This window comes from Stomoxys calcitrans, chromosome 5 (assembly GCF_963082655.1).
Source record: "Stomoxys calcitrans chromosome 5, idStoCalc2.1, whole genome shotgun sequence".
Lineage (NCBI taxonomy): Eukaryota > Metazoa > Arthropoda > Insecta > Diptera > Muscidae > Stomoxys > Stomoxys calcitrans.
The window spans coordinates 144,904,789-144,923,824 of record NC_081556.1 but is presented as its reverse complement, the minus strand read 5'-3'; the positions used below and the strand labels follow the sequence as shown (position 1 = coordinate 144,923,824).

General features: G+C 39.0%; 1 protein-coding gene across 1 annotated transcript in view; it reads right to left on the bottom strand.

Annotated features, from left to right (window-relative positions):
- Window positions 1-19,036, bottom strand: part of LOC106090101 (uncharacterized) — a 339,431-nt gene that overhangs the window by 24,049 nt on the left and 296,346 nt on the right. Inside the window, exon 7 of the mRNA XM_059369225.1 lies at window positions 6,389-6,449. Within this exon, the coding sequence (XP_059225208.1) occupies window positions 6,389-6,449 (61 nt within the window). The remainder of the gene's footprint in view (window positions 1-6,388; window positions 6,450-19,036) is intronic.

The following is a 19,036-nucleotide window of genomic DNA, read 5'->3' as shown; positions in this document are numbered from 1 at the left end:
TCGTTTAGTTTGGAACCATCCGTATAGAATCTCTATGTAATTTCTATTACCAGGGAAACGTAGTTCCAATTGGTTCTATCAGGAATAGTGGTACAGTAATTTTTATCAAAAAGCGGCTCAGGTAGGGTGTAATTCACACTGCCTGGAACATTGGACATTGCATCGAAGACAACACAGTGTCGGTGGCCGCCACATGGCCAATGGGAAAACTCCCTTAACTTCACGGCAGAGGTCGCTGCAATTTGTCTAGCCACAATGTCCAGAGGCCTTAAATGTAGCACTAAATTCAGTGCATCAGATGGTGTCGTCCTCAGTGCGGCTGTGCTGCACAAACAAGCCATTCTTTGGATCCGGTTAAGTATTGAGCAGTAGGTGGACTTTTGAAGCGCCGTCCACCAGACCACAACACCATATAGCATTATAGGTCTGACAACTTCAGTATATATTCAAAGCATGTCGCGCGGTCTAAATCCGCAATTTTTGCCAATGGGTCCCGTGCAGGTGTATAGGGCAAGAGTTGCCTTTCTTGCCCTTCCAAAATTCAGTGCATCAGATGGTGTCGTCCTCAGTGCGGATGTGTTGCACATACAAGCCATCCTTTGCATCAGTTTGAGTATTGAAAACAGTAGGTGGACTTTTGAAGCACCGTCCACCAGACCACAATACCATATAGCATTATAGGTCTGACAACTGCAGTATATACCCAATGCATGACGCGCGGTTTAAATCCGCAATTTTTGCCAATGGGTCTCTTGCAGGGCAAGAGTTGCCTTTCTTGCCCTTCCAAAATTCAGTGCATCGGATGGTGTCGTTCTCAGTGCGGCTGTGCTGCACAAACAAGCCATCCTTTGGATCCGGTTAAGTATTGAGCAGTAGGTGGACTTTTGAAGCGCCGTCCACCAGACCAAAACACCATATAGCATTATAGGTCTGACAACTGCAGTATATACCCAATGCATGACGCGCGGTTTAAATCCGCAATTTTTGCCAATGGGTCTCTTGCAGGGCAAGAGTTGCCTTTCTTGCCCTTCCAAAATTCAGTGCATCAGAAGGTGTCGTCTTCAGTGCGGATGTGCTGCACAAATAAGCCACCCTATGGATCAGTTTAAGTATTGAAAACAATAGGTGGACTTTTGAAGCACCGTCCACCAGACCACAACACCATATAGCATTACAGGATTGATAACTTCAGTATATTCTTATTCGCAGATGGTGCGGATAAAAATTTCCATAGAGCCTGCTAAATGCCTTTCATATCGAAGCACACATAAAATTTGGTAAAATTTTGACTTATTTTTCTTTCAGTGTACACATGTCTATTGTAGGTTAGCTCCGTTATCACTTTCGTTATTGTCTAATCTTAATAGTTTATGATGCCAGAGCCAATTCCCCACCCTGCAGTGAGTTAAAACACTATAAATGGTCCAAAGAATTTGGGTAGAGAGATGTGGGAGAAGCATAAAGTTCGATTGCCAGCTAGTACTGATCCCTTTTGTTTAGTTTCTACTACTAAACCCCTAGCGGGGCTATTGTCGAGGGTAGTGTAGGCAGTGTGTACTCACACCAGTTCACCGGTGTGTCGGCTATGAACAACACTTCCGCCGGAAGGAATTTATGTGTGGCAGCATCAAAGGTTTATGGCTTTTACACTGTTGATGCCAGCCACCACCGCACCGGCAAAGAACTATGGCCATAGTTTTTCTGTATGTGTTTGTGTGTGTTTTATTTCGTCCTGTTGATATTATTTGAGTTGTTTGTAGTCCTTTGTTTTGTTGTTGTTTTTGTTTTTGTTCTTCACTCATACACATTTCATAGAACATGCAAAACCAAAAAGGTTTAAAAAAAAGGTAACCCATTCACAGTGGTTTTACACTTTCATGTACCAACTTCCTCTTCTCTACCACTCCTTGACTCAGCCAGCACTTGACTACTGGAAGTATTTTATGTGCCTTGCATCCTATGGTTGTGATCTGGAATGTTTTCGTTGCTACCTTTTGCGAATATTTTTTTAAGATTAAAACCATATGTCCGGTGTATAAAAATTTATAACTATGCCAGTACGTGAATGGACAATGTGACACCCTTGGAAACCACAACACCTATCGAGCGAGCGACCCACTTGTACTACATTTCTGGACACCTCACATTTTTGATTACCCACATCACCAATGTACCACCACCACTAAGCCACTGAATATGAGAATGGAAATGGCAATGAGTTGTTGCATGATAGTGCTATGAAATAAAGCTCCATGGTTTATGGCGTATTTTTCTTTCGTTTTATTTTTTTTACGCTTTTTGTTTTGGGGGCGAGGGGGGCAAGACAAGGAATGATATGAATATTGAAATAATTTTTGAACAAAAGTAGGGCAGGCTTTTCAATTTGTTATTCCCAACAAAAGGCTTACCCGAGAGGAGTACTAGCAATAATGCAGGCATGGAATCTGCTAGGAAAAAAATAAGGTAAGCATAGTGAAAACCCAAATAATGTTCAGTGAGTTTGCATTAAAATGGGAACATCAATTCATGAAATTCATGGAATTATACAAAATTAATTATATCATACAAGGAATCCAACTTTGATTATGATACCAGTTGGTACAAGGAAAAATTTTCGTATGGCATAAGTTTGGTATATATTGGGTTGCCCAAAAAGTAATTGCGGATTTTTCATATAGTCGGCGTTGACAAATTTTTTCACAGCTTGTGACTCTGTAATTGCATTCTTTCTTCTGTCAGTTATCAGCTGTGGCTTTTAGCTTGCTTTAGAAAAAAAGTGTAAAAAAGTAAGTTTTATTAAAAATGCATTTACTTTCTTTTAAAAAATCCGCAATTTCTTTTTGGGCAACCCAATAGTAAGAGGTTATAGAATATGGATTTAAAAAAAAAGCTTATTATGAAACACTAGCCGAACCGGACACGCTCCGCTGCGCCTTCTTTAACTCCCTATTATCTTTTTAGGGTGGGGACGCTTCGCACTGAATGCGGGCGAAAATGTCGAGAAAATCGGTTCTGCCGTTTTTCAGTCTATGCGGAACAAAAAAACCGAATTCCATATATCCGTGATTGGCTAATATGGCCATTTTGGGCTTTTTTGAGAAGGCGGGGTGACCCCCTATACTTTGACATGAATTTGTATGCCAGATTCGTTATCTACTCTCCAATACCTTTCGTTTGATACCTATATTGTCTCGATCGGTCCACTTTTGATTTTAGGGTTGTGTTTTTGGCATAAGAGGGAGGGTCCGTCCCCCGTCTGATACCGAAAAATTATATAGCCCATGCTTCCTTTCAGACCAATCAAATTTCGAGAAATCGGTTCTGCCGTTTTTCAGTCTATGCGGAACAAAAAAACCAAGTTCCATATATCCGTGATTGGCTAATATGCCCATTTTGGGCTTTATTTGAGGAGGTGGGGTGACCCCCTATACTTTGACATGAATTTGTATGCCAGATTCGTTATCTAATCTCCAACACCTTTCCTTTGATACCTATATTGTCTCGATCGGTCCACTTTTGATTTTAGGGTTGTGTTTTTTGGGGTAATGGGGGAGGGTCCGCCCCCCTTCCGTTATCAATAAATTATAAAGCCAATTCCAACTTTGTGACCATATTCGTAATCTACTCCCGCATACCTTCCATTTGAGTCCCATATTGTCATGATCGTCAAATAAAACTATTTTAAGGGGTTTTGGGGCTTGGGCGGCCCCCCTGGTACTTGGACCCAACTTTTATTATGAAATTCGTGCTCTACTGCCAGATTCGTTAACTACTCCCGCATACTTTTCATTTGATACCCATATTGATCTGAACGGTCCACTTTTGATTTTGGGTGGTGTTTTTGGGGTAACGGGGGAGGGTCCACCCCCTTCCGCTATCAATAAATTACAAAGCCTATTCCAACTTCGTGACCATATTCGTAATCTACTCCCGAAAACCTTTCATTTGAATCCCATATTGTCCCGATCGGTCTACCTTTATTTTTGGGTAGTACTTTTGGGGTAAGGGGGAAGGTCCGCCCCCTCACGATATCAAAAAATTATAGCCTATGTTTCCTTTCAGACCAACCTACACAATTTGTGGAAATTTCAAGGTAATCGGTTCAGGTGTTTTTGAACCGATTACCTTGACAAATTGAATTTTATGTATAAGAAGGGGGGCGGACCCTCCCCCTTACCCCAAAAGTACTACCAAAAATAAAAGTGGACCGATTGGGACAATATGAGACTCAAATGAAAGGTATTCACAAGTAGATTACGAATTTCATATTAACAAGTAAAAGCGTTGTAAGTTGGGCCGGGCCGAATCTTATATACCCTCCACCATTAATCGCATTTGTCGAGTTCTTTCCCGGTATCTCTTTTTAGACAAACAAAGGATAAAAGAAAAGAATTGCTATGCTAATTAAATAGAGTGTTGGAGACCATAGTAGAAGTCTATGTGTAAAATTTCAGCGAAATCGAATAAGAATTGGGTCTTTTAGGGGATAAAAAGTAAAATGGGGAGATCGGCTTATAGGGGAGCTGTATCAGGCTGTAGACCGATTCAGACCATATTTGACACTTATGTTGGAGATCATGGGAGAAGCAGTTGTACAAACTGTTAGCCAAATCGGATAATAATTAGGCCCTCTAGAGGCTTAAGAAGTCAAGATCCCAGATCGGTTTATATGGCAGCTATATCAGGTTATGGACCGATTAGAACCATATTTGGCACAGTTGTTGGAAGTCATAACAAAACTTCTCATGCAAAATTTCAGCCAAATCGGTTAGGAATTGCGCCCTCTAATGGGTCAAGAAGTCAAGATCCCAGATCGGTTTATATGGCAGCTATATCAGGTTCTGAACCGATTTGAACCATATCTGGCACAGTTGTTGGAAGTCAAAACAAAACATCACATGCAAAATTTCAGCCAAATCGGATAAGAATTGCGTCCTCTAGTGGCTCAAGAAGTCGAGATCCCAGATCGGTTTATATAACAGCTACATCAAAACATGGACCGATATGGCCCATTTACAATTCCAACCCACTTACACCAATAAGAAGCATTTGTGCAAAATTTCAAGCGGCTAGCTTTATTCCTTTAAAAGTTAGCGTGCTTTCGACACACAGACGGACGGACAGACGGACGGACGAACATGGTTAGATCGATTAAAATGTCAAGACGAGTATACCCCCATCCTATGGTGGTGAGATGGGGTGTCGCACTGTGGCACACCGTTCGAACTCCTCTATAAAATGGAGTACCCTTTTCATTGCCCCTAAACTTAAATCGAATTGCCCTCATTGATATGTGAGAAGTTTGCTCTCTGTTCCCTAATGGAATGTTTGTGAGCAAATTTGCATGACATTTCTTGACAGAAACCTTTAACACGATTTGCCCTTAAAATATTAAAACCTTATTGGAATATTTAATAGATTTTCTAAGAACATTTCTTTGTTAATTTTCTTACAAAAAAAAAATAGTTACCAACAAACTTTCTTCAATGTATTATACTCCCTAAATCAGCTTTAATACTCTTCAAACTTCCCATGAAATCTTCTTATGCTTAAATCAAAACTTCATCTCTATGCTTCTGTTCTAAGCCCCCCATAAACATTTGAAGGCTTTTTCTTACCTGTTTACCCCTCAAAAGAATCCAGACTATACCATATAGAAAAAAAACCAACCAAACGTGTTTATTCATTAATTGGACACATAATCACACAGCATAGCTGCTTGAGCTATTATTCATAAAACGATTTGTTATGCGTTATCCTTTTGTGTCCACCTCCATTGAAGAGGGAACAATGCGATGTGAAATCCCCTTTGCAGATGTGTGCGAGAGAACAATTTTTGACAGGTAAACTGCCAAGCTAGGCAACTCACCAGGCTACTTACACCCATTTTTCGTATAAAAATGAGAAATACCTACAAAATACAATGGCATGATGTCCTTTTATTTTGGATTGTGGGAAATTTGTAGATTATATCTGTTTTGAGGGTTTGTTGGGCTTTGCTTTCTATTTCCTGTCTGTCTTGTGGGTTTTATGTCTTTTTTTGGTATGGAGTTGGTGTGTGTGTGTGTGCGTGGTGTGTGCGTGAGTGATTTGGGGATTTATTTCATTATATTCAGGAGAGTTGTGCAAATTTTTCAAAACTAATTATGGTCTTTGATAGAAATCTCTTACAAACAATTTGCTTCTAAATGTGCATGAAATGGTTTAGACATTTTTCAAATTTAATTGAAAAGAATTTCCAGGTTTTGGGGAAGATATGGATGGCTAAGCCAAAGTTAGTGGAAAAGGAAAAAGAATTTTGAAAAAAAAAAAAAATTTTTTTTGTAGTGATATGGATTTAGTTTAATATGAGTTACAATGTTGTTTTTTTATAATTTAGAGAACTTACCTTAAAAGATATAGATATACAGCAATGTATCTTTAGATAGATTTCCCCTTCACATGGAAGTCTAAAATAAAAGAAAAAAAAATTGAAAAAAACGTTTATTAGATAGATATCCTAGACATAAACAGTAAGGAAAGGCAAAAGTCGGGCGGTGTCGACTATATAATACCCTACACCTACCCTACAATTATAAATTCGAGCAATAGATATGTGTATATCAGACTTAAATCTGAATCAACTTTTTTCGAACAGATCGTTTGAAAATTGTAGTTACGACAGCCATTAAAGTGCAAATCGGGCGATGCATATATATGGGAGCTATATCTCAATCTGAACCGATTTCGATGAAATCTCGCATATATGTTAAGATCGGTAACAAAACAACCTGTGCCAAATATTGAGCAGATCGGTTGAAAATTGTTGTTACTACAGCCATTTAAGTGCATATGGGGCGATATATATATGTGGGAGCTATATCTAAATCTGAACCGATTTCTATGAAATCTCGCATATATGTTAAGATCAGCAACAAAACAACCTATGCCTAATATTGAGCAGATCGGTTGAAAATTGTAGTAACTACGGCCATTTAAGTGCAAATCGGGCGATACATATATATGAGAGCTATATCTCAATCTGAACCGATTGCGATGAAATCTCGCATATATGTTAAGATCAGTAACACAACAATCCATGCCAAATTTTGTGCTGATCAGTTGAAAATTGTAGTAACTACGCCCATATAGGTCCAAATCGGGCAATGCATATATATGGGAGCTATATCTCAATCTGAACCGATTTCGAAGAAATCTCGCATATATGTTAAGATCAGTAACAAAACAACCTGTGCCAAATATTGAGCAGATCGGTTGAAAATTGTTGTTACTGCGTCCATTTAAGTGCCAATCGGGCAATGCATATATATGGGAGCTATATCTCAATCTGAACCGATTGCGATGAAATCTCGCATATATGTTAAGATCAGTAACACAACAATCCATGCCAAATTTTGTGCAGATCGGTTGAAAATTGTTGTTACTACAGCCATTAAAATGCAAGTCGGGCAATGCATATATATGGAAGCTATATCTCAATCTGAACCGATTGCGATGAAATCTCGCATATATGTTAAGATCAGTAACACAAAATCCATGCCAAATTTTGTGCAGATCGGTTGAAAATTGTAGTTACTACAGCCATTTAAGTGCAAATCGGATCCAGCTATCATCCTTCTGGGAGTTACAAACAAATGCACAAACTTATAACACCCTGTACCACAGTGGTGTAGGGTATAAAAATGAATTTGTGTTTGTTTGTATGTATGTTCCGTATGGACACAAAAACCACTGAACCGATTTGCTTGGCATTTTCTCAGATGGTGTAGAATAAACGCATGGTGAAAATAGGGTACTTAATTTTTCGATATCTGAAGGGGGGGAGGACTCTCCCCCTTACCACAATTTCCAAAAAAGCCAGAATCCGGAGATGGGTGCTACGTTTGAAGTCAAATTTTGTTTGCACTCTTATAGTAACCTAAAACAAAAAATTTGATATCGAAATTTGGGGTGGGATACCAGAGGGGACCGCCCCCCTCTCCAAAACCCTCAAAAGGGATATATATATAGACCTATCATAACAGTAAGGGACTTAAAATGAAAGGTTGTTGCAAGAAGAATACGAATCTGATATCCAAATATGGGGCCAAGTTTCTGGGGGTTCATCTCTCCTTCCCCAAAACACCCCCTAAACAGGAATTATCAACTGACCATGGCAATATGGGGCTCAAATGAAAGGTGCCGCTCCTTCCTAAAACACCCCCAATGAGCACAAATTTACGACCATAGCAATATGGGGCTCAAATGAAAGATCGTTGGGAGTAAAGCACGAATCTCATAACAATATTGGCAAAAAAGTGTCTTTGGGACCACCCCAACCCCATAACACCACCCAACTAAGGCATATTTGCTGAAAGTGGCCGCTCCTCCCCAAAAACACCCCCAATGAGCAAAAATTTACGACCATAGCAAAATGGGGCTCAAATGATAGGTCATTGGGAGTAAAGCACAAATCTGATAATAAAATTGGGGGAAAAGTCTCTATGGCGCCACCCCAACCCCATAACACCACCCATATAAGACAAATCTGCTGACCATATCAATATGGGGTTCAAATAAAAGGTATTTTAGAGTAGAACACGAATCTGATATATATTTTTCAGGGTCAAGTCACTGAGTGGACGCCCCAACCCCCAAATCGGACATGTTTGGCGACTATGGATATATGGGGCTCAAATGAAAGGAATTTGGGAGGAGACCACAAATCTGATATCAACATTCGGCATCAACTGTGTAGAGGACGTCCCATCCCCATAATAATCCCAACAATCCCATAACAAATAGGACGTGTTTGCTCACCATGACAATTTGGGAGATCGGCCTATATGGCAGCTATATCCAAATATGGTCCGATCTGAACGGATATTCCGTAAAAAGGTTTGGAGGGGTATCAGAACTCGCTGAGCCAAATTTCATCGAAATAGGATGACAAAGGCTCCTTTTGTAGGTTCATTACACAATATCGGGGAATTGGTATATATGGCAGCTATATCCAAATATGATCCGATCTGTACCACATTTAACATGGAATGGGTAGGGGTCTGCCAGAACACACTGTGCCAAATTTCATCGAATTCAGGTAATAAATGAATCATTTATGGCCTCAATACCATATATGGGGAGATCGGATAGTCGGTCAAAGGGCAGTTATAACCAAATATAGTCCGATCTGAACCGCTCTAATGAATAGGGGTCTACCAGAACTCACTGTGCCAAATTTAATCGAAACCGGTTAAAAAAAGGATGAATTTACTGTCTCAAAATTTTAACTGTGGAGATCGGTCTATGTAGAGGCTGTATATAACTTAAATCCGATTTTTATACCCTCCACCATAGGAGGGTATAAAAACGAAATTAGTATAGGGGGTATACTAATTTCGTCATTCTGATTGTAACTACTCGAAATATTCGTCTGAGACCCCATAAAGTATATATATTCTTGATCGTCGTGAAATTTTATGTCGATCTAGCCATGTCCATCGGTCCGTTTGTCCGTCAGTCGGTCGAAAGCACGCTAACTTCCGAAGGAGTAAAGCTAGCCGCTTGAACTTTTGCACAAATACTTCTTATTAGTGTAGGTCGGTTGGTATTGTAAATGGGCCATATCGGTCCATGTTTTGATATAGCTGCCATATAAACCGATCTGTGGTCTTGACTTCTTGAGCCTCTATATTGCGCAATTCTTATCCGATTGGAATGAATTTTGGCACGACCTGTTTTGTGATGATATCCAACAACTGTGCCAAGTTTGGTTCAAATCGGTCCATAACCTGATATAGCTGTCATATAAACCGATCTTGGGTCTTGAATTCTTGAGCCTCTAGAGGGCCCAATTCTTATCCGATTTGAATGAAATTTTGTACGACGGATTTTCTCATGACCATCAACATACGTGTTTATTATAGTCTGAATCGGTCTATAGCCCGATACAGCTCCCTTATAAATCGATCTCTCTATTTTACTTCTTGAGCCCCCCAAAGGGCGCAATTCTTATTCGAATTGGCTGACATTTTACACAGGTCTCCAACATATAATTTAATTGTGGTCCAAACCGGAAAATATCTTAATATCGCTCTAATAGCAGAGCAAATCTTTTCTTATCCTGTTCCTTAGTGGAATGTTCATGGGCAAAATTTGCATTTTTTCCCCAGGATATCTGCAAAATTATAAATACCGGATTTTTGATATGAAAGGGTAAAAACCCGGGTATTTACCCAATTTAACGGGTAAATACCTTTTGGGTATTTACCCATCGCCCATCTCTACAAATGGGCCATTTCGATTCAGATTTGCATATAGCTTCCATATAAACCGATTTCTCGATATGATTTTTAAGCCCCTGGAAGCCAGAATTTTTGTCAGACTTGGCTGAAATTTTGCACGTTCTGTTTTGTTTTGACTTTCAACAACTGTGCCGAGTACGGCCCAAATCGGTCTATAACCTGATATAGCTCCCATATAAACCGAGCTCCCGATTTGACTTCTTGAGCTCTTACAAGCCGCAATTTTTGTCCGATTTGGCTGAAATTTTGCATATGGTGTTCTTTTATGACTTCCAACAACTGTGCCAAGTACGGTCTAAAACGGCGTATAACCTGATATAGCTCACATATAAACCGATCTTCCGATTTGACTTCTTGAGCCCTTACAAGCCGCAATTTTTGTCCGATTCGGCTGAAATTTCGCGTGGTGGTGTTCTGTTATGACTTTCAACAACTGTGCCAAGTACGATCCAAATCTGTGCATAACCTGATATAGCTCCCATATAAACCGATCTCCCGATATGTCTCCTTGAGTCCCTGAAAGCCCCAATTGTTATGTGATTTGGCTGAAATTTTGCCCAGAGTGTTTTGTTATGATTTCCAACAACTGTGGCAAGTACGGTAGAAATTGGTCTATAACCTGATATGGCTCCCATATAAGCCGATATCCCCATTAGTCATCTAAGGCCCCTAGAAACTTTTATTTCTGGCAGATTTTCAGATATTTGCTACGCAAAATACCCATAAGTCTTCAACTCAGCTCATTTGTGGAAGTTTTTAAGCGAATCCATGGTGGTGGGTGGCCAAGTTTTGACCCGGCTGAACTTTTACACACATTTTTACTTGTTTTAATACTTTAAGCAATAAAAATCATTTTTAAATGAGTATCCTTTCTTTAACCAGAAATTCCAATTTGCGAAAGCACACATCTCGTATTGCTAATGCGGCATGTTCTACACAATGTTTGAGGATGTAATAAAACATTTATTATTTATGTAATTAACCTTAAAATAATAATTAAATTCAAACATTATTAGATACTGAAAAGCCTATAAATATTAAAGTACACACCATGCCAACAGAAACAAGAACATTAGCCCCTTTTATTTTGTGCTCCCCATTAAACCCCCTTCCCCCACCCCACCAAACATTTGGCCCATCCCTAAAAACCCTTCCACACTTTAAATGTTTGGCTGGCTTATACTGAAGGGTTAAGAAGTCGGCTGGAAAACGCATTTAAATTCTCTCCTCCCCACACACACACCCGCACACATATACACACACCAAACAATTTACAATAATTTTGAGGACAACCGCACTCACACACAAACACAGAGAGAGACCCAAAAGATAAGCGGATGTTTTGTATGACAATTAAACAGATAAACATCTCTCTTGAGAATTTCATTTCAAAAATGAAAATGTTTCTGTGATCTGAGAAAGCACAGAAGGAAGGAAGGAAGGAAGGCAGGAAGGAAATTCAAATGGATAACTGTTATGAGATGTACGGACTAACGGAAGGAAGGAAGGATGATGCACTTAATTAATAGGGATTTTCGAAAAACAATACTCACCACAAGAGGGCGGAAATGCAAATACAAATACCAGTACAAATATACAACAACAGCAAGAGCACCACCAACGAAATTTAATGATTTCATACTACGTAAGTCCATGTGTAATGGTGCACTTTAAAATGTAAATAGGTTTCAGAGGCAATTCAATAACTACACACACACATACACACACACACACTCACCACTCACACATCACCCCTGTAAGAATAAATTTGTTATGGAGATTTCATGTTTAATTCCTTAACTATAGCCAAACATTAAATTCACAGTCTTGTAACTCGGAATCACCTCATCAATAGCCCCATCAATAATTAATGCTGTTACATGTGTCTATTTGTTGTTGTCCCCTGCATGCTATGATACCCTAGGACACTTAAGCGAATACTGAACTCAATTAAATTGAAGCAATGATGTCACTTGCAAGGCATGTGAAAGAGAAAACAATATATCTACAATTGTCTTTATCCGTAAGTGTCTCTAGATATTTGGTAGAAATGATTTTTTTTATGACAAAACATACGATTTTAAGAAATTTTCGTCACAGAACATAAGTAAACATTTTTATACCCTCCACCATAGGATGGGGGGTATGCTATTGGGTTGCCCAAAAAGTAATAACGAATTTTTTAAAAGAAAGTAAATGCATTTTTAATAAAACTTAGAATGAACTTTAATCAAATATACTTTTTTTACACTTTTTTTTCTAAAGCAAGCTAAAAGTAACAGCTGATAACTGACAGAAGAAAGAATGCAATTACAGAGTCACAAGCTGTGAAAAAATTTGTCAACGCTGACTATATGAAAAATCCGCAATTACTTTTTGGGCAACCCAATAATTTCTTCATTCTGTTTGTAACACCTCGAAATATGCCTCTGAGAACCCATAAAGTATATATATTCATCAGTCATTTTAAGTCGATCTAGCCATGACCGTCCGTCTGTCCATCTGTCTGTCCGTCCGTCTGTCTGTTGAAAGCAAGCTAACTTTCGAAGGAGTAAAGCTAGCCGCTTGAAATTTTGCACAAATACTTTTTATTAGTGTAGGTCGGTTGAGATTGTAAATGGGCAAAATCGGTCCATGTTTTTATATAGCAGCCATATAAACCGATCTTGGGTCTTGAATTCTGGAGCCTCTAGAGGGCGCAATTCCAGTCCGGTTTGACTGTAATTTTTCTTGAGGTGTTTTGTTATGACTTCCAACAACTGTCTTAAGAGTATGATTCAAATCGGTTCATAATCTGGTATAGCTGCCATATAAACAGATCTTGGGTCTTGACTTCTTGAGCCTCTAGAGGGCGCAACTCTCGTCCGATTTGAATAAAATTTTGCACGTGGTGTGTTGTTATGACTTGCAATAACTGCGCTAAGTATTGTTCAAATCGGTCAATGTTTTGATATAGCTGCCATATAAACCGATCTTGGGTCTTGACTTCTTGAGCCTCTAGAGGGCGCAATTCCTATTCAATCTGACTGAAATTTTGCACATTGTGTTTTGTTATAACTTCCAATAACTGCGCCAAGTATGGTTGAAATCGGTCAATGTTTTGATATAGCTGCCATATTAGCTGATCTTGGGTCTTGACTTCTTGAGCCTATAGAGCGCGCAATTCTCGCCCGATTTGGATGAAATTTTGCACGAGGTGTTTAAGTATCACTTCCAATTAATGTGCTAAGTTTGGTTCAAATCGGTCTGAGTTTTGATATAGCTGTCATATAATCCGATCTTGGGCCTTGACTTCCTCATCCTCTAGAGGGCGCAATTCTCATCCGATTTGACTGAAATTTTGCACGTGGTGTTTTGTTATGCCTTTCAGTAACTATGTTAAGTATGGCGCAAATCGGTTCATAATCTGGTATAGCTGCCATATAAACCGATCTGGGGTCTTGACTTCTTGAGCCTCTAGAGGGCGCAATGCTCATCCGATTTGGCTGAAATTTTGCATGAGGTGTTTTGTTATGACTTTCAATAACTGTGCTAAGTATGGCGCAAATCGGTTCATAACCTGATATAGCTGCCATATAAGCCGATTTTGGGTCTTGACTTCTTGAGCCTCTAGAGGGCGCAATTGTCATCCGATTTGACTGGAGTTTTGCATGTAGTGTTTTGGTATCACTTCCAACAACTGTTTTAAGAGTATGAGTCAAATCGGTTCATAATCTGGTATACCTGCCATATAAACCGATCTTGGGTCTTGACTTCTTGAGCCTCTAGAGGGCGCAATTCTCATCCGATTTGACTGAAATTTTGCACGAGGTGTTTTGTTATGGCTTCCAACCACCTAAGTATGGTTGAAATCGGCCAATGTTTTGATATAGCTGCCATATAAACCGATCTGGGGTCTTGACTTCCTCAGCCACTAGAGGGAACAATTCTCACCCGATTTCGCTGAAATTTTGCACGTAGTGTTTTGTTATGACTTCCAATAACTGTGCTAAGTATGGCGTTAATCGGTACAGAACCTGATATAGCTGCCATATTAGCTGATCTTGGGTCTTGACTTCTTGAGCCTCTAGAGGGCGTAATTCTCGTCCGATTTGACAGAAATTTTGCAACTGGTGTTTTGGTGTCACTTCCAACAGTTGTCTTAAGTATGATTCAAATTGGTTCATAATTTGGTAAAGCTGTCATATAAACCGATCTGGGGTCTTGACTTCTTGAGCCTCTAGAGGGCGCAATTCTCATCCGATTTCGCTGAAATTTTTCATGCGGTGTTTTGTTATGCCTTCCAGTAACTGACTTCCAATGACTTCCAATGACTTCCAACAACTGTGCCAAGTATGGTTGAAATCGGTCGATGTTTTGATATACCTACCATATGAACCGATCTTGGGTCTTGACTTCCTCAGCCTCTAGAGGGCGCAAATCTCATCCGATTTCGCTGAAATTTTGCACGTAGTGTTTTGTTATGATTTCCAACAACTGTGCTAAGTATGGCGTTAATCGGTATAGAACCTGATATAGCTACCATAGAAACCCATCTAGGATTTTGACTTATTAAGTCTCTAGAGGGCGCAATTCTTATTCGAATTGGCTGAAATTTGGTCCAACGGCTTCTTCCATGACCTTCAACATACGTGTTAGATATGGTCTGAATCGATTTATAGCTTGATACAGCTCCCATATAAACCTATCTCCCGATTTTGCTTCTTGAGCCCCTACAAGGAGCAATTCTTATCCAAATGAACTGAAATGTTACACAATGACATCTACAATGTTCAGCATTCATTTATGGTTCGAATCGGGCTATAACTTGATATAGCTCCAATAGCATAACAGTTCTTATTCAATATTCTTTGTTTACCTAAAAAGAGATACCGAGCATAGAACTCGCCATATGCGATCCATGGTGGAGGGTATGTAAGATCCGGCCCGGCCGAACTTAGCATGCTCTTACTTGTTTAATTTGTTTGCGCTTTCTTTGCTCTATGAACCACTGTTCTTTGGGGAGGGCAAATATTATCAACGGCTTCAAATGTCAGTTGAATGTTAAGTTTATGCGGAAATACTTATGGAGTATTGTACTCGTACACTCGTATATTCATAATGCCCATGTTAAGATAAGAAGCTTGTGCTGCAATTAGCATTTGTTTGAATTTATTTTCAGTTTTGTGTTTTTTTCTTCAGTTTAATGTTCCTCTCAAGTGGGGGTATAAATAAAGTAAGGCTTTATTGTTATTAGTTTAAGGCATTGTTTTTTATTCCTTCTATTTCAATATGTTAGGTATGTATATGTCGTTGCCTTATCGCCGCTGCAATGCGTAGCATTGCTATTTCATTATTTCTTTGCCTAGGCGTTCGTTTTGGGATTCAATAAAGCGTTATTGTTTATGTTAATAAAAAGGCTTTTATAAACATTGTCGGCAGGCATACGTAGCAAAGAATGGGGCCATAGGCGTCATTGCTCATATATGCAAATATAGGTTAAAAATCGCTCATTATTTAAGCAGACAGACGGGCAGCGAACGGCAGACAACGACGTGCAGTTCTGCTTACAGGCAATGCGGCTTAGCAGAGTGCATATGAAAGGTAATCATATTCTGTTGAACCTTACTGAAAGGGGGCGAAAAGTGAATTCTTGAAATTCTCTTGAGATAAGATTGTGATTTTTGTTTCTTGAGAGCATTTTAAATGCAATGAAGAGGAATGTAGTTTTGTTTTTACTCTCCATAACAACATAACCAAAATTTCGCACTCTTCTTCAATAAAAAACGAAATTAATTTACTGTCCAGCCTTAATTTACTAACAAAAATTGACCCATGTGTGTTCATTTAACTATCCTAGAGTTTGAGGATATTTACTTTGTTTTATTTCCATTTTTGTTTTTGCCTCTTCATAACCCCCCAATGACTGCTTGACCTAATTTAGAGTGTGAATGAGGATAGAATAACATTCTCCTACTCAGGCATTCAACATAACACACACACACACATACATATGTAGGTGTCCTTATATACAGTTATGCAACATAGTTTTAACTTTGTTTCAAGTGTAAATATGGTCATACATTTATGCATATGTGCATAGTTATTATATATGCAGATATGAGAGTTTGTATAAATATTTAAAGCTTTGCATATCCTAAAAGAGATGGTTCTTTTTCTTCTATTTGATTATAGTTGTTCTGGGCTCAAATGTTGTGCTATTATGGGTAATGAGTTTTCAGACTCTTGTGAGAGGATAACTGTACAATGTGCTCATTTCATAAATATTTTTTTCCACATCAACATCATAAAGGGGGGGTTAACTAGCAAATGATATTCCTTAAATTTACATAAATAATTCCTCAAGCATGAATAATGCATTAATTAATAAAATTGGAAGAAAACAAAGCATAAGGATTGTGGAATTAATTTGTAATGTTTTCCATAAAATCTAATGGAAAAAGGCATTAAGTTCGGCCGGGTCGAACTTTGGATACCCACCACCTCGGGTTCACATATACCCCATTTCATCAAAATCCGGTGAAAATTGCATACCTTATGGCCCATGGCAGTTATATCGAAATATATGTTCCGATTTTGACCAAACACTTATAAGAACAAGTTATTGTTCAATTGTGTATAGCAAAATATTGATCTTTTTAGTAGCTATATCGAAAAGTAAACCGATCTGAACTATATACGACACGGATGTTGAAAAGCCTAACATAAGTCACTGTGTCAAATTTCAGTGAAATCGGATTATAAATACGCATTTTATGGCGCCTCGAGATATCGGTCTATATGGCAGCTATATCCAAATCTCGACCGATCTCGTCCAAATTGCATAAAGATCTCGAAGGACCTAAGGCAACTCACTGTTTCCAATTTCAGCAAAATCGGATAATAAATGTGGCTTTTTTGGGCCTAAGACCCTAAATCGGAGGATCGGTCTATGTGGCAGCTATATCCAAATCTGGACCGATCTGGTCGAAATTGAAGAAGGATGTCGAAGAGCCTACCCAAACTCACTGTCTCAAATTTCAGCAACATCGGACAATAAATGCGCCTTTTATGAAGCCAAGGCGTTAAGTCGAGAGATCGGTCTATATGGCAGCTTTACTCAAATCTGAACCGATTTGGGCCAAGTTGCAGAAATATGCCGAAGAGCCTAAAACAACGCACTGTCCCAAATTTCGGCGAAATCGGACAATAAATGCGCATTTTAAGGACCCAAAATTTTAAATCGAGAGATCGGTCTATATGGCAGCTATATCCAAATCTAAACCGATCTGGTCGAAATTGAAGAAGTACGTCGAAGAGTCTACCTAAACTCACTGTCTCATATTTCAGCGACATCGGACAATAAATGCGAGTTTTATGGCCCCATAAACCTAAAACCGAAATATCGGTCTATATGGCAGCTATATCCAAATCTGGACCGATCTGTGCCATATAGCAGAAGTATGTCAAGGGGCTTAACTTAACCCACTGTCCCAAATTTCGGCGACATCGGCCAATAAATGCGCCTTTTATGGGGCCAAGACCTTAAGTCGAGAGATCGGTCTATATGGCAGCTTTATCCAAATCTGGACCGATCTGAGCCAAATTGACGAAGGATGTCGAAGGGCCTAACACAACTCACTGTCTCAAATTTCATCAAAATCGGATAATAAATGCGCCTTTTATGGAGCCAAGGCCTTAAGTCGAGAGATCGGTCTATATGGCAGCTATATTCAAATCTGGACCGATCTCGGCCAAATTGCATATAGATATCTAAGAACCTAAGGCAACTCACTGTTTCCAATTTCAGCAAAATCGGATAGTAAATTATTGTTAGTTATACCAAAACATTCCATGCAAAATTTCAGTCAAATTAGATAATAAAAGCGCCCTATAGCGGTTTAAAAAATCAAGATCCGAGATCGGTTTATATGGGACCTACATCAGGTTTAAAACCGATTTTTGCCATACTTAGCACAGTTGTTCTTGATTAAACTAAACACTCCTTGCTAAATTTCAGTCAAATTAGATAATAAAAGCGCCCTCTAGCGGCTTAAAAAAATCAAGATCCGAGATCGGTTTATATGGGACCTACATCAGGTTAAAAACCGATTTTAGCCATACTTGGCACAATTGTTGATGCTTAAACCAAGACACTTTGTGGAAAATTTCAACCAAATCGGGTAATAATTGCGCCATCTGGCGGCTGAAGAAGTCAAGATCCGAAATCGGTGTATATGAGAGCTATATCAAGTTATGAACCGATTTAGACAAACATTGGCACAGTTGTTGATGATTAAACCAAAACACTTTGTGGCATATTTCAGCCAAAACGGACAACGGAATTACGCCCTCTAGCGACTCAAGAAGTCAAGATTGGATATTGGTTTATTTGAGAACTATACCCAGGTTATGCAACGATTTAGCCATACTTGAGACAGTTATTGTTAGTTAAACTAAAACACTCCAATTTCAATTTCAGCCAAATCGGATAAGAATTGCGCCCTCTGGAGGCTCAATAAATCAAGACCCGATATCGGTTCCGATGTACCAAAGCATGGACCGATTTAGCCAATTTACAATCCCAACCGACCAGCACTAATGAGAAGTATTAATGCAAAATTTCAAGATCCTAGCTTTACTCCTTCGCAAGTTAACGTGCTTTCGATAGACGGACCCACGGACGGACATGACTAAATCGACTTGGAATGTTAAGACGATTAAGATTATATATACCTTGTTGGGTCTCAGATCAACATTTCGATGTGTTACAT